This window comes from Macrotis lagotis, chromosome 4 (assembly GCF_037893015.1).
Source record: "Macrotis lagotis isolate mMagLag1 chromosome 4, bilby.v1.9.chrom.fasta, whole genome shotgun sequence".
NCBI lineage: Eukaryota > Metazoa > Chordata > Mammalia > Peramelemorphia > Peramelidae > Macrotis > Macrotis lagotis.
The window spans coordinates 60975107-60990621 of NC_133661.1; the positions used below are offsets into that span (position 1 = coordinate 60975107).

The 15515-nt window shown below is 40.8% G+C and overlaps 1 protein-coding gene across 12 annotated transcripts in view; it reads left to right on the plus strand.

Annotated features, from left to right (window-relative positions):
* The window catches only part of ZMIZ1 (zinc finger MIZ-type containing 1), a 436554-nt gene that overhangs the window by 263268 nt on the left and 157771 nt on the right, over nucleotides 1-15515 (plus strand). For all 12 annotated transcript variants that reach the window (XM_074232937.1, XM_074232935.1, XM_074232934.1 and 9 more), the window contains one exon: nucleotides 10558-10663. In XM_074232937.1, the coding sequence (XP_074089038.1) occupies nucleotides 10558-10663 (106 nt within the window). The remainder of the gene's footprint in view (nucleotides 1-10557; nucleotides 10664-15515) is intronic.

The following is a 15515-nucleotide window of genomic DNA, read 5'->3' on the forward strand; positions in this document are numbered from 1 at the left end:
AACCTCAAAAAAATAATCTTAACCTCTCTTAGACCTCAATTTTCTCCTCTGTCAAATGAAGCAATTAGACAGAGTTGAGTGCTTGAAGACCCTTCCAACTCTAAATCCTTCCCGATCAAGTCAGCAACCTAGAATCCAAGGAGGACTTCATTCTTCCCCGGCAGTCTATATGATTCTTTACTAGAATATCCTCTTCCCCACCAGTCATAATAAACATTCTTGTTCCCTGTCCTCTCTAAAAGGTGATTGAATAGGATTCCTCTGGATCGTCTATTTCAGGACAGGCAATGAGGAAAGCTTGTTGGACATGTCCTCTGTGCCACAGATGTGGGAGGAAGGAACTAGGTGGTCTGGTTGATTTGGTGTCAAGAAAAATCTGAGTTCAGATCCTACTTTAGTCACTTAATAATTGTGTGACCCTGGGTAAGGCATTTGACCTCTGTTTATTTCCATTTATTTAACTATTAATGGAAATAATAAATTGTTATGAATTGTTATGAAGATCAAATGACATCCATGTAAAGCTCTTTGCTAACCTTAAAGCACTATATAAATGCTGTTTTTGTTATTATTAAGTAGGAGAAGCTATGCAGGCAGCAACTCTCTGAATGACTGCGGTTTATGCTGCTGCTACTGGATCCCCCATTCAGAGAATAGATGTCCACTGTGATCCCTTTGTTCCCAGGAAAAATGAAAGCTGAACTTTACTGTGCCCATGTCCCTGCAACTGGAAGCCTTTCACCCCCTCTGTTCCTGAGACTCCCCGCTTACTGGACCCACCCGCCCTGTTAACAAAGACTTAAGCCCCTGGACTTTCTGCCCTTGACATGTGAGGAGCTGCCAGACCCAGTGGAAATCATTCAATCAAAAGACCCTTTGAGTAGGAATGACTCAGTCTGTGACAATGTTCTTACAAGAAAGTCCAATGCTCTTTCCCTTTCTCACTTGAGGAGGCTCTTTTTCAAAGGCTTAGGGTAAGAGAGAGTTATCTTTCAAAGACCTAAGGGAATGACCCTGCTTTCTCAGCCAAACAAATATTTCTTGAAGACCTACTGTGTACTCAACCCATAAGATCTGAAAAGGAGAAGGCATTTCAGCTTCTATCTATGAAGCAATGAGTTGATAACACAAGTTCATTGGCAGTTTAAGGTCATAATAACATGAAGCATAATAACAAATAACTGACTTTCCTATCAGACTTGCAAATCTCTTTAAGGTATAGCATCTCTGATTCTCACAACAACCTCTATGAAATAGGAAATCAGAGATCAGAAAGGAAATGCCACTTGCCCAGAGTTGCACAACTAGGACCTTGAATCAATGAGCAAAGCTTCATTGGACAGAGATAGATAGAGGGGAAAGTGTGAACAAGAATAAAGAAGTAGACAAGTCAAGGCTGTATGTGGTTTATGGAATCATAAACTTAGGACTGGAAAGGATCTGATAGAACACCCAGTCTAATGCCTTCATCTTCCAGAAGAAAGAGCTGAAGCCTGGGGATATTCTTTGAACCCAGATACTATGACTCCAGAACCAATGCTATTTCCATTCATAGAAGAGTGAAAAATCTAGCTGGGCTGGAACAAAGGGACCTAATGGGGAAAGGAAATGGTGGAAGACTTACATAGGTAAGTTAGGACCACACTGTGAAGGATCTTGAATGATGCGTTGAGTTTGGACTTTATTTGATAAGCAATGAAAATTCATTAAAGATTATCAGTCTGAAGGGAAATAACATGATTACTTGCTTTACTGTATGAAGTTTAGTATGGCTGCTATATGAAGAAGGAAGAAACTAGAGACCTTCATTTAAGAGACTATTGTAATAGTCTCCTAAACAAGAGAGCAGCTGGGTGGTAGAGTGGATAGAGCAACAGACCTGAAGTCAAGAAGATCCATCATCTGGAGTTTAACTATGAACTCCTTACTACCTGTGTGACCCTTTTTTGCCTCAATTCCTCATCTATAAAATGAACTGGAGAAGGAAGTGACAAACCATTCATTATCATTGCCACAAAAACCCCAAATGGGACCAGGATGAGTTAGACACCTGAAAAGAACTGAACAGCAACAACAATGTAAGAAACAATTATGGGGGGGGGGGGCAGAAGGAAGGGTCATCCACTGACAGAATGCAAAGGGAGGAAATACAGACAAAGCAAAGGAAAAATCAATAGGAATTTACAACTGGATGATCCCAGTGGAGATTGAGGAAGAATTAACCAAAATTTCAAGCCTGGATGTCAGATAAGAGATGGGCAGTCCCATTAACTGAAATGGAGACATCATGCTTAGAGCTAGTTTGGGATGAGGTAAGGATGGGAGTGATGCTGTTTGGTTTTAGACAAATTGAATTTGAACTCTATTTGAAAATAAAAATGAAATTGAGTGATTGACATAAAAAAACCAGCTGTGGGGTTTGGGTTTTTTTAGGTTCAAAGAATTTAGTGCTCAAGAGGGCTGCAATTATCTAGTCATAGGATCATAGATTTAGGGCTGGAAGGAACCTTACAGGCCTTTTGACCCAACCCTCTTATTGTCCAAATAAGATAACTGAGATCCAAAGAGATGGAATGATTTACCTAAGGTCATCCAAGGCATAAGTGACAAGGGTTTGGATTCAAAACCAGGCCATCAAGACTCCAAATCCCCAAATCTTCCTATTATATATACATAATATATTCTGCTTCCTATCCAATCCCTTCAATATATGAGTTAAAAAAACTAAGCAACTTAGGTTAAGAAATTAAAGACTTGAAAATTGTCACATAGGCAATATTTTTCATAGCAGGATTTGAACTCAAATCTTCTAACTTCAATTCGGTACACTTTCTGTTATATCTACATGCCTCCTTTTCTCTTATTCCTAAGCTTGTCTCCTATCATAATATTCTCTCTAGTCTTTGAACATCAAGCTAGTATACAATGGTTGCATCATTTAGGTATATAATGCTTCCAATGGGAACAGGGGGAAGGGAGGAAGACGTAGAAGAGATTTCCTACAATGTCCACATTGGAAGAACTTAGAGGAGACCCACCAGTTCTTGCCATCATATTTACCACCTGCCCATCCCCATTCACCCTTTTTTCATTAATGGTTGCAAAGACTTCAGCAGAGCCATTGGGAAAGATTGTGGTAGCTAAAATATTTCCACCAAGCTAACCACTCTTCCTTGCTCATCTTCACTTCTTTCCAGCTCACCATAAGGTTCTCATTACATAAACACTCCCTTTGTTCCAGGGAAGACGTCCACCCCAGGCTGTGGCCAGTGTCCCCAGACAAGAAGCTCAGACAGTCAGGAGGCTCCACTGAAAAAGTTTGGAACTTGGTTTGCCACAGGGTGTGAAAACCCCATCATAGTCATCCTTGATTATCCAGTGCTTTGTATTCGGTCATAGAACTCTCCTGGTCATGTATGATTTACAATGTGATTGTCCCATAACAGTTTTCTGAGGGTAGGAATATACATAGCTTTATCCATTATAGGCTAAGTGGATAGAGAGCCAGGACTAGAAGCAGAAAGGTTTATCTTCAGAAGTTTAAATCTGGCCCCAGGCACTTACTGTGTGGCCCTGGGCAAGTCATTTCACCCTAATTCTCAGTTTCCTCAATCTTTAAAATTATCTGGAGAAGTAATTGACTTACCTTTCTAGAATCTTTGCCAAGAAAATCCCAAATGGGGCCACGAACCAGATATAATCAAAACTAACTGTCCAAATGGAAAATATATATCTCAGTAAAATTATGTGACTTGCCTATGGTCATATATCTGAGCATACAGTAGGTGCTTAAGAAATGCTAGTTCCCTTCACTGCCCTTTTATTACACCATATTCTGGTGAAGTGGATAGAATTCTAACCTTGGAGTCAAGTAGTTTCAAATCCTGACTCTGACTCATATTAGAGCAATTAAATTAATGAGAAAGTCTTATTTAACCTCCCTGGGTCTTAGTTTCCTCCTCTGTAAAATGAAGCCGTTGATCTATATGACTTCCCAGGTCCCTTCCTACCTTGAGTCTTTGATCCTATTTTTTTATATTCACACAACCACTCAGTGAGGTAGACAGCAGAGGGATTAGCAATCCTATTTAATAGGTAAGAAAATAAAAGCCCAGAGAGATGGAAAGGATTTGCCCAAGATCGTAGAGCAAGTTGGAACTGGGTCTATAACCTGCATCCCTTGATAATTGAGTATTTGCCCATCACCTGAAGATATGCATTCTAGAACAAGCACTAGATGTAAGCCACATTTAGGTACAGAATCTGACATCATGCATCCTCACCCACACCCAAGGTAAACTTGGAAATGCTCATCCCCTTTTGACTGGGTGATCTTGATTTTTCTGGCACTCAGTTTCCTCATCTGTAAAATGAAAGAATTGGCAATAATGATTCCAGAGAACAGGAAATGAAACATCTCTTCTTCCTTCTTTTGGGCAAGAGATGGGAGAATACTAGAGTGGACAAACGGATGCCTTTTATAATGTCACTATGTCAAATGTTTTTGCTTAACTGATTTTTTAGTTAAGAGGGAAAGATTCACTCCTTAAAGAGCAGAAGGAGGTGAATATCTAGAAGGTAAATTGGATTATAAACCAAAAACTTTAACAAAACTTATTTTAAGGAAAGTAAGGGATTGAACTAGATGACTCAGATTGGACCATTCAGTGATTCCAAACATAGCTCTCAGATTATGCTTCAGAGATTCTGTGGGCATGTTCTCCAGGAAGGCAATGAGGCAGTTTAATATGAAGGAAAGAAGTTTAGATGTAGAATCAGGATTCTTGGGTTTAAATCCTGCCTTGGCCACTTCCTGCCCTGAAAATCTGTAAGAACTATTCCTATACTATCTAGTATCTTGTGATTTTAAACTCTGTGCCTCAGTTTCCTCATCTGTAAAATGAGGAAACTGAAGATGATGGCCTCTTGGGTATCTTCCAGCTTTAACTCTTATCTTATGAGATGCTTACAACCAATCTGTTAGATTAGATAAAAGATATGCCAACAGTCTTCTCACCCTGCCTCCATTCGGTCAATTCTGCCATTTTCCTATTAATAATAACTCTCTGTGAGCATCAGGCTGTCAGAAAGAAGGTTAGGGTTAGGCAGCCACATTACAGAATGCCAGCACATAACCTTTCTAGAGTAAACAGAAGGAGAACTAAAATGCATATTGACTCTGTTCAGGGCTTGAACTGTTTCTTTTGAGTGTTCATTCCAAGTCCCAGCACTGGGTTTGTGTCAGCTGTGCCAGTGAAGGGCAGAGGGAGAAGAGTAGTATTTAATGGACTGGTGAGCTCCCATAGAAATGATGAGGGAGATCCAGCTGAAACGTGAGGCAGGTTGGCCAGAAGAGGGCAATAAAATGCTTCAACCTTATTTAACGTGCCCTTCTTCAGAGGGTCTGGAATCTACAAGCCCTGACCTCCTTCCCTCACCGCAAGTATTTTCTTCTTCCATAATTGATAAGATGGTCTAGGGAGAAGTCTCTGATTTGGCTAAGGCCAGAAGTGTGGGTTTGGGTCTGTCAACCACCATTTATTTTGAAGCTTAACCTATGAGGAAGGGAAGGTGAAAGATGAAAGTTAAGAACAAAACATAAAGTAAAATGTTTAAAAGAAAACTAACATGCTATTGCAGATTAACAGAGGCTAAATTTCTGGGTAGTTTTGAAGTTTGAGGAGAGAGGAACCCAAGGATAGGTGCTCCCCATTCCTTTCCAAGAGACAATGGAAGTGATGGTAGTGATGGTAATGGCTATTCAGTTGTTTTTTCAGTCATGTCTGACTTTTCATGACCCCATTCTCCCTTCTTTCTAGGAAGGAAGATGGTAGAGTAAAAAGAATACTGGGTTTTAAATCAAAGAACCTGGGTCCAAATGCTAGCACTGTGTGACCTTCAGCAAGTTTCCTTTCCCTCACGGGGCATATTTCTAAAACGAAGGGCTTGGTCTCCCTGATCTCTGAGGTGGTCTGCACAGGATCATAAAACCAGCACCAGCCCTCCAAAGTCATCTAGTACAATCCATTTACGTTACAAAGGAAACAGAAATTCAAGATGATTATAACTCACCCAGTGTCTCATAGGTAATAAACATCAGAGGCAAGACCTTAGCTAAGGTCGGGTGTGATTGGAAAAAGAATATGTGTCTGTGTCTGTGTGTGTGTGTGTGTGTGTGTGTGTGTGTGTGTGTGTGTGTGTCAATGTAGGTAACATGCCTTAGCTTACTTCCACCCATGTGTTCATGGCTTTCCATTGCACTTTGGGTCACCCACAGTTTTTCTGAGATTGCAATATTCTGTGACTAACAATTCCACCACTTTACCAAGAGATTCTCCATGTTAAAGAGAGGGTATTTTGCAATAATTTTGTGGGGTGACTTTAGAACTTTATGGTGAATTTAAGGTAAACCTAAGCAAATCCTTCTTCATACACTGGTTAATAAAGCTAACCCTTAGGAGTGACAAAAAAGGAATAGAAATGAATTCAGAAAAGATTTAGAAGCTATGAATGACAGCATGTTCAGAGGAGATGGGATGTATCCGGATTTTAAGGTTCACCAAAGGACAGCTGGGCCTTCCCAGTTCTCCTTCCTGTAGGTGTTAGAATCTGAGATGGGTGGGCCATGGGCTTCCCATTCAGTTTATCCAATCTTTTTGTCCCTTCCTTCTTCATAAGCATCCCACTAATCAGCTCTCAAAAACATTGTCTGACAGTTGAGAGGGAAAGGAGGCAGGCATCAGCAACAGCAGTCTGTAGCTGAGAAGATAAAAGATTTTTTTGTTGATTTTTTTTCTTAAGTAAACCAGAGTGATATGATATTAGTTTATCTGGGGAGACGAAGTAGAGTCAGCAAAGTTGGACAAAGAGAGAAGCTTTTTCTCCTCAGTTCTGCGATTTCTTATGGGTTTGCCATGAAACTGGCTTAGAAGCCTTTACAACTGTAGATCTCTGCCCTATTTTAACCTAGTAAATAAGAATGGAAAAAACATTGCCTTTCACCTTTGTTGTTGTTATTCAGCCTTGTTCAACTCTTTGTGACCCCATTTGGGGTTTTCCTGGCAGAGATACCAGAGTGGTTTGCCATTTCCTTCTCCAACTCATTTTACAGATGAGGAAACTGAGTCAAACTGCATTAAGTGACTTGCCCAGGATTACACAGAAAATAAGTATCTGAGGCTGGATTTAAACTTAGGTTTTCCTAATTCCAGGTCCAGCACACTACCTACTGCACCCTTGAGACTTCTTAGTAGTAAGAGAGGGAAAAATGAGACCCGTATAAGTGAACTGTGGTAGTGGAAGTTTCCTGTGTCATACTGACTTGGAAATGCCTTTTTTGTTTGCACAGGAAAACCTAAGCAAACATTTCACTTTTCACAGCCACAGGAAGGCCCTTTCTTCTCAGTGATTGTGATTTGATCTCATTTGCATTAACTCTGGTGCAAAGAAGAGAGTGCCCCAGTGAGTCTGTACTAGGAATCAGCAGGTTATAGTTGAACCAATCAATCAATCAACAAACATTAAGCACCTACTAAATGGGCCACCAGTAGGGAAGAGATCTGAATTCTAGTTCTGATTTTGTCATTAACTATGACCTTCAGCAAGTTCGATCACCTTTTAGTGCCCCAGGCAATTCTGTTAGACTGGCTACAGAGAAAGTGAAGGATCTGGATTGCTAAAGGGGAGTCCCTCACCTGGTAGTTACCTGTGCTGATTAAATCTTAGGTCTCTTCCAACCAAATAAATATCTAAAATCAGAGGGTTGAATCAGATGGCCTCTAAGACCCCTTCCTTCTACAGCAAAGATTCTATAAATATCGTTCTCCAAGCAACTTTGCAAGTTGCAAAGAAAGTCGAATTTGCATTGGTAAAAGCATTTTCCTCACCTAGGAATTCCCTAAACCGATGAAATCACAGGACCAGTTCACATCCTATTAATAATACTCCCAATAATAACAAATAAAACTAAAACGTGACTTGCTACATCTTTGTGAATCTCCATTTCTAAATCAACTGTAATAACACAGTCTGCTTATAAATTGCATCATTGTCCACAGCAATTCCTTCTCAATAATAGAAATCCCATTTTTGTGCTGTTAATTAGAAAGTCTAGATGCTAGACTGTAGTTCTGAATAATACAATTCACCCAATACTGCTGAATAGTTAACCTATAAGTGTTAAATGTACTGTATCATTCCATGATACAATGGAGCAACTTTGTAATTAGTAACACTTTAAAAGATATCCCTATATTGTAAAGATTAGACACCAAGGGTTTGCAATCCATTATGTGGCTGCCAGTGATGGCTCAGTTGCTCACTGCTACTACCTAATTGTTCTTTGTCACCACTAGTGAGAGTCAATATTGTCCTTTGCTTGCTATAAGAGAAATGGCCAAAAAAGATGGCAGCCACAGGCATTAACCTCTTTTTCTCCCTCCACCTCAAGGAGCTGTTTACTGTTTCTTGACTTATCCAAAGAAAAGGAATTGGAACTATAGTGTGTACCACTTTTCACATGTTTGGTATTCTACATTCACTTCAAGTAATCATACACTCTAAATTGTTTTAGGACATTTCTAATAGAAGAGAGTGTACTTTACAAAAATTAATGCTTTGGGGCAGCTTGGTGGTGCAGTGGATAGAGCACCGGGGCCCTGGAGTCAGGAGTACCTGAGTTCAAATGCAGCCTCAGACACTTAATAATTACCTAGCTGTATGGCCTTGGGCAAGCCACTTAACTCCATTGCCTTTAATAAAAAAAAATTAATGCTTTTATAATGACCCATCATAACCCCAAGAAGTAATATATTCAGAAATGAATGTAATATTTTAAAAGAAGGTATGAATAAAACATTTTAAGAGTTTAGTAAGATTATTTTGGAAGGAACACTAGAGATTCCCCTAAACTAGTGATGGGGCAGCTAAGTGCATCAGTGCATAGAGTCCTAAACCTAGAGTCAGCAATACTCCTCTTCCTGAGTTTAAATTCAGCTTCAGACACTTATTAGCTATGTGACCCTGGACAAGTCACTTACCCCAGTTTATCTCAGTTTCCTCATCTGTAAAATGAACTGGAGAAGGAAGTGACAAACTACTTCAGTCTCCAATATCTTTGCCAAGAAAACCCCAAGAAGATTCAGACAAGGCTGAAAAATGACTGAAAATTGGCAACCAGGTCTTAAAGTGGAGATAATTCTCTGGGCATGGGAGGGTAGCATGATTGCATAGGAGGCAGGGATGGAGTAGAAAGGCACTATCTGGTGTAAATTCAAAGTTGAGAAACAGTGAAAGTGAAATCTTTTTCCAGAATCCCCTAACAGACTTTGCAGGATCACAAGCAACTGACTTTTCTGCCTAACCCAGGGTTAGGGGGTGAAAGATATTTCTCTGCTCTGCCCCTTCCTGGAGAAAACAATCCCTAGATGCTAATCCCTAAATATAAGGGATAGGAATGAGAGGGAAACTAAATTTCAGAAAGTTTTTTTTTTCTACTAATATGTCAGAAGACTCCTTACCCAACTTAATCAGGAGTAAAGTCATGGACCAGTCAAGGGTTCCATTTGCTTTTGTCTTTCATTTCAAAACATTTTTTTTTTGGCTTTTGCAAGGCAATGAGGTTAAGTGATTTACCCAAGATCATACAATTAGATAATTATTAAGTTTCTGAGGCTGGATTTGAACTCCTGACTCCAGGATTGGTGCTCTATATACTGTGCCACCTAGCTGTCATCCTCCCCCGCCCCCTTTTCAAGAAACACTTGAGAAATAGCCTGGCAACCCTTCAGAAAGAAGCATTAGTAAAAAAAAAAAAAATCATTCATTCCCAAGATGAAGCAGCATTTTGTTATAACTGGAAAGAGACAGGAACTTGGGCTTATAATAGTGAAGCAAAGTTGTTTCACCTCAGTTTCCTCATTTGTAAAATGTAGATAATAATTTCTACCCGGTCTGTTTCTCCATCTCTCAACTCTCCTTTGTAGATAGAATCATGGATATGAATCCCAAAAAATTTACACATTTAGTAGACTCTATACACTTAGAAAAGTCTCAGTGTCATGGTTCAGTGAAATAGACACCACTTTCTCTGGATTTGGGGGCTTGAGTTCAAATTCTGCCCCTATGCTGATCTGTGTAACTCTCTTAATGTCACTGGGCCTCAGGTTCCTCAACTGTAAAATGAGAGTGTTGAATTGAATGGCATTTGGGTCCTAAATATGTGGCCCTATGACCTTCAATTTCATTATCTGCAGAATGGAAATAATACTGGCAACGTACTTCAAAAGGTTGGTTTATAAGGAGTGAAAAATGTATGTGTGAAAGTACTAGGAAAACTGCTATGAAAGCAAAGGGTGGTGATGGAGATGAAGGTGATGATGACGATGATGATGACGATGATGATGATATATGAGGGGCAATATGTGGGGAATATATTTGGGGTGTTACAAGTCCTCCCAAATGCTGCTTGCTATGGAAGAAACTCAGGTAGATGCTTTAACTTGATGATTATTTGGAAAATGACATACTATCTCTCTTTCTCTCTCTCCATCTTTTCAGGTTGTTAGTCGAGTGGCAGCCCAACAAGGATTTGACCTGGATCTTGGCTATAGACTGCTGGCCGTATGTGCAGCAAATCGAGACAAATTCACTCCAAAATCAGCTGGTAGGCACAATTGAGTCATCCTTCTTCCCCACACTCTCCTTTGAGGGTCGCTGTGAAGCATGGCCTTCTCCACTGAGGGTCACTGTGAAGCATGGCCTTCTCCAGCAGAGGGACTCTTCCAGCTGGCTTCTTTTTTGCCATTGTTCCGTCTTTGTATCAATAAGATTTGGGGTGGGACTCACCTCAGAGCACTGGATGTTGGTTTATGAGCGATTTCGTTTTTGTTTTCTTTTTCATTGAGAAGAGTGAATGGGAGGGAAAATTATTTATTGTTCACTTTTTAAAAACATTATCAAAATGAGAGGAGAGAGAGACAGAGACAGGGAAGAAGAAAAAGAGACAGACTTGAAGTGAGAAAGAGAACACCTAGGTTCAAATCTCAGTGGAAGCCATTCTGAGCTGTGAAAACCTGAGCACATCCCCTAATTTCCCTTGGCCTCTGTTTCCTCATCTGAAATGTGGAGCAAATCATAGTAGTTCCAGGATACTTGGGAGGATCAAGTGAGACAATGTAGTTAAAGTTCTTGGAAAACCTTGAAGTATTGTTGTGATTGTCAGTGGTCTAACTTGTTATTGCTGATACTAGTTATTATAACTTGTGTCAGCTCCTTCCGACACTAGGTAGAGTTGGGCTGTTGACTTCAGAAACTCCACCAAGAAATAGGCAGATTTCAGAAGGAGAAAATCTGAACTGATTCTACTGGGGTTCCTTTCAGGTTGGACCAGGGCTATGTAATCAAATCTCAAAATATTCATACTTTTCAGCATCTCCTTGAGGTTTCTTTGTCCATAAGGGACCTTGGGAGTCGATCAGAAGCACCTATGCATTAGACCACTGATTCTTGGGCCTCCTACACAGAAACTCAGCTCTTTCCTGAGTCCCCTAACTTTCCTCTTCATCATCTCTTGGTTAGGCTCATCCCTAGCCAACTTGATTTCCTTCTCCTTCCTGCACTAGTATGTGTAAGCTGCCACAGACCCTATGACAAAGGTGGCTCTCATTTATCAACGCTATCATTATTGCAAGTGTTAGTGGTATTTAATTATGATGAATAATATTCAATGTGGTAACTATCACCAATAATGTTTATTAATAATAACAGTGATGACTACTCTTCCCCTTCAACATCAACTGGATGTCTCTATAGTAAATGACCCTCGCCCAGCACGCACTTGGTCTTTTTCTTTACTTGCTATTCTGGAAAAGTTAGGGTTTGCTGTGGATATTAGTCATTCAAAGATGCTTCCTTTGAGTCACTTCTCCTCTCCCTCTTATCATTTCTGCCCACATTCAATGTTATTGAAGCATCCCCCCCAATGTGCCTAGGGTAAGAACGACCTCTCTGCCGGATCCCACTTTTCCTCCCCTTCCTGCTGCCCCCTATCCCCCCATCTTGAATTTCACTTCCATTGTTGAAAATCTTAAGAGTTAGAAGGGATCCCAATACATAAACAGTTCAGAGATACAAAATCTTCATCAGGCCACATGAGAAGTTAGTGGCAAAGTCAGCCCTCAAACTTGGTTTTCCTGATTCCCAAACCAATTTTCTTTCCACTCCACAATATCACCTTTGATTTACCTCAGGATTTTCAAATCTTTTTTTATGTCATACCCTACTTTAGCAATCTGGTTGAGTCTGTGAACACTTGCAGAATGATGTTGTTAAATGTATAAAATAAAATCCACAGGATTATAAGCCAAACCAAAGTTGATGAAAATGAACTTGGAATTGTTTTTTGTTTTTCCCACACAAATTCAGTGCTCTAGGAACCTCTCCAGGGACCTTGTGGGGGTCTATAGACACCAAGTTATAAGTCCATGATTTATCCCTATCTTTGCTAATTATCATTCCATCTTCCTTTTTCCCAGAGGGGCCTTAGATAGGCTCCATAGTTCTCTACAGTATTGCTATTATTATCCATTAGTCTTTCTAACAGGAACCTGATTTTCAAAGTCTCATGATGGTACCTAAGGATTCTTTATCTGCCTTTTTTTTTTAACTTACATTACCTTTTTTTTCTTACTTTTACAACTTTACTCACCAGTATTGCCTGGACCAGCATGCCTACTGTTTAGTTGAAGGGTTCCATTTCATTGTGGAAAATGTAAGCTCTTTGAGGACAAGATCCTTGTCTTTTTTGTTGTATCCCTATCCCTGCCATATAGCTGATGCTTAATAAATCTAGACAGCATTAATTGGAAACAGTCTTAGATGGAAGACATTAAGATGAAGGACGACTGGGAAAGATTTCTTGAAAAAGATGATCTCTCTTCATATCTCTGGGTGACTGTGCCCCTCCTGATACGAGCCTATCAGATTTTCTGTATCTCTATATGTATATCTCTGTCTCTTAATATTTTTTCTGCACCTCCTGTTATGTATTTGTCTTTCCTTGATTTTTTTCTGTGCCTATTGCTTTATCCCTGACATCTCTCTGACTGTATCTCTCAATATTATATGCCTGTTGCTTTCCCCAACTCACTTTCTGTGATTCAGACTTGGCATCTGTCCCCAGGCTCTATGTTTCTCATCTCCTCAACCTCTTTTGCCCTTCTGCATGTGTCATTACCCCTTGGAAGGCTGGGAGTGGGGAGAGGGGAGGGTCTCCAAAGAATGTCATTTCATTTCTGCTGCCTCTCCTTCTCATTCCTGTGACTTGCCAATGCTCCTGCAGGTCTTGCCAAGACCTACAAATCAAATGCTGGCTGATTCAGCTTCTTCAACTCAGAGCTCCCAAAACAAAGGGTTTTTACCTTTTTTTGAGTCTTAGACCCCTTGGATAGTCTGGTAACCAACTCAAGGAGATGTTGCACTTTCATTAGAAGTCAGTGAAAATAAAGAGCATAGGGGGCAGCTAGGTGGTGCAGTGGATAGAGCACTGGCCCTGGAGTCAGGAGTACCTGAGTTCAATTCGGGTCCTCAGACATTAATAATTACCTAGCTATGTGGCCTTGGGCAAGTCACTTAACCCCATTGCCTTGCAAAAAAAAAAGAAAAGAAAGAGCATTTTTTCCTGTCCCAGGTCATTGAGCCCCTGAAATCTCTCCCTGGTCTCAAGGACTCCAGATTAAGAAGCTTGAAGGACAGGAAAGCCTAGAGCTGGTGAAAACTCTTGTTGTCTGCAATGTTTCTACTTTCACAGGGGCCCTGAACTCTGCATAGTGCCCTGGTTCTGGGATCCCTGGCCCACTCCTGGACACACAGTGGCTGCCCAGGTTCCATTTCAGCTTCTCCAGATGTTTTCATTGTTCATGTCTGACCTTCTGACACACTCACCATCACAACCTCTCCATTGGCCCCCCAACTTTCTTTCTGTGTCTTTTTCTGCTTGAGTCCTCCTCTCTGGAATTGTTTCTCTGTCTCTCAGTGTCTGGTACTGGGTCTATATCTGTCTGACTTTCTAGTTCTGTCTGTCTCTGTCTTTTGTCTCTGTTTCTGTGTCTCTGTCTCTGGTAGCTAGTTCTGTGTCTATCTCTGATTTTCTGTCTCTTTCCACCTAACCCTTCTCTTGTCTGTCTCTTTTTCTCTCTCTCATCCCTAACTCATCCAGTTTCTGTCTGTATTTCTCCTTCTATGACTTTGTGTTTTTCTTCATTCTTTCTTGCATTTCCCCATCCGTGTCTTGATCTTTAGATATCTCTCATCCTGTTTCTCTCTCTCTCTCTCTCTCTCTCTCTCTCTCTCTCTCTCTCTCTCTCCTCCGGAGGCCAAACTGGGGTAGGACAGGGGGACCACAGATGAGATCATACAGAGTAAGTGCTTTGTCCACAAAGATGATGGCAGCTACAAAGTCCCTCCTGAGCTTTCTGAGGGGGAAGAAGAATAGGGGCAGGGCTGTGAAGAGGAAAGAAAGGAACCCATGCACCTCAGGAGAGCCACAGAGAGGGAGACACACACACACACACACACACACACACACACACACTCTCTCTCTCTCTCTCTCTCTCTCTCTCTCTCTCTCTCTCTCTCTCTCTCTCTCTCTCTCACACACACACACACACACACACACACACACATTCTGTAACAAACTGACCCAGCCAGGCTGCTCAGTGTCAGCCATCCCCTTTCAGAGATCCAGAAAGGCTTTGTTCTTGGGCAGCCTCTGGTTTTTGCTCAGGTTGACTTTCCCCCCTTCCCCCACTTGTCTTCTTATGATCACCCTTTGACTAGAGGACTCTTCCCGAGGCCATTTGTTCTCTCCCTTCCCCAGAATAACTTCCTCACCCCAGCATTCTTTTCAGAATAACTTCCCAGAAAGATACTCCATCATCACCATGTTCTCTGTAGACCTTTCCTATGTTTTTTTTTTCCTGTTCTTGCAGTTAGGAAGTCCTTCCTGATCCAACTTAAACCCCCTTAGCTTCCCCTCTTCTGGGAAAATATCCGTTCCTTTTGTAATGATCTTTCTGGAACCTGAATGGAAGTGGGGGGAGGGGTCATCTGTTCTCTGAGCTAAAAGATCTCTCTCCACATTTTCTCCAATAAAATGTTTCTTCTTATAGTATTTTAGATCTTAAAACTCTGAATGAAAGAAGTTTTCTGCAGTCTTTCTTTCTGTTTCCAAAGCAAGGCTGATCTCCCAAACCACTGTTTTTCTCTGGGGACTTATAAATTATATGTGTGCTGAGCAACTGTCTGCTGGGCAGTGAGCAAATTAGTCATTTCTGCCTGTGTGAAAAGTTGACCCTTTTGTCAACCTAATGGTTTGTTATTAAACTGCCCTCATTAGGGGACCTCAGCATGGGAAGAGTGGTTTTAAAAACCTTCACATCCCATAAACAAAATTAGCCTTGGGAACAAAAGAATAAGGACAAAGCAAAATCTGTCATTTGATGTCATGATCAACAAAC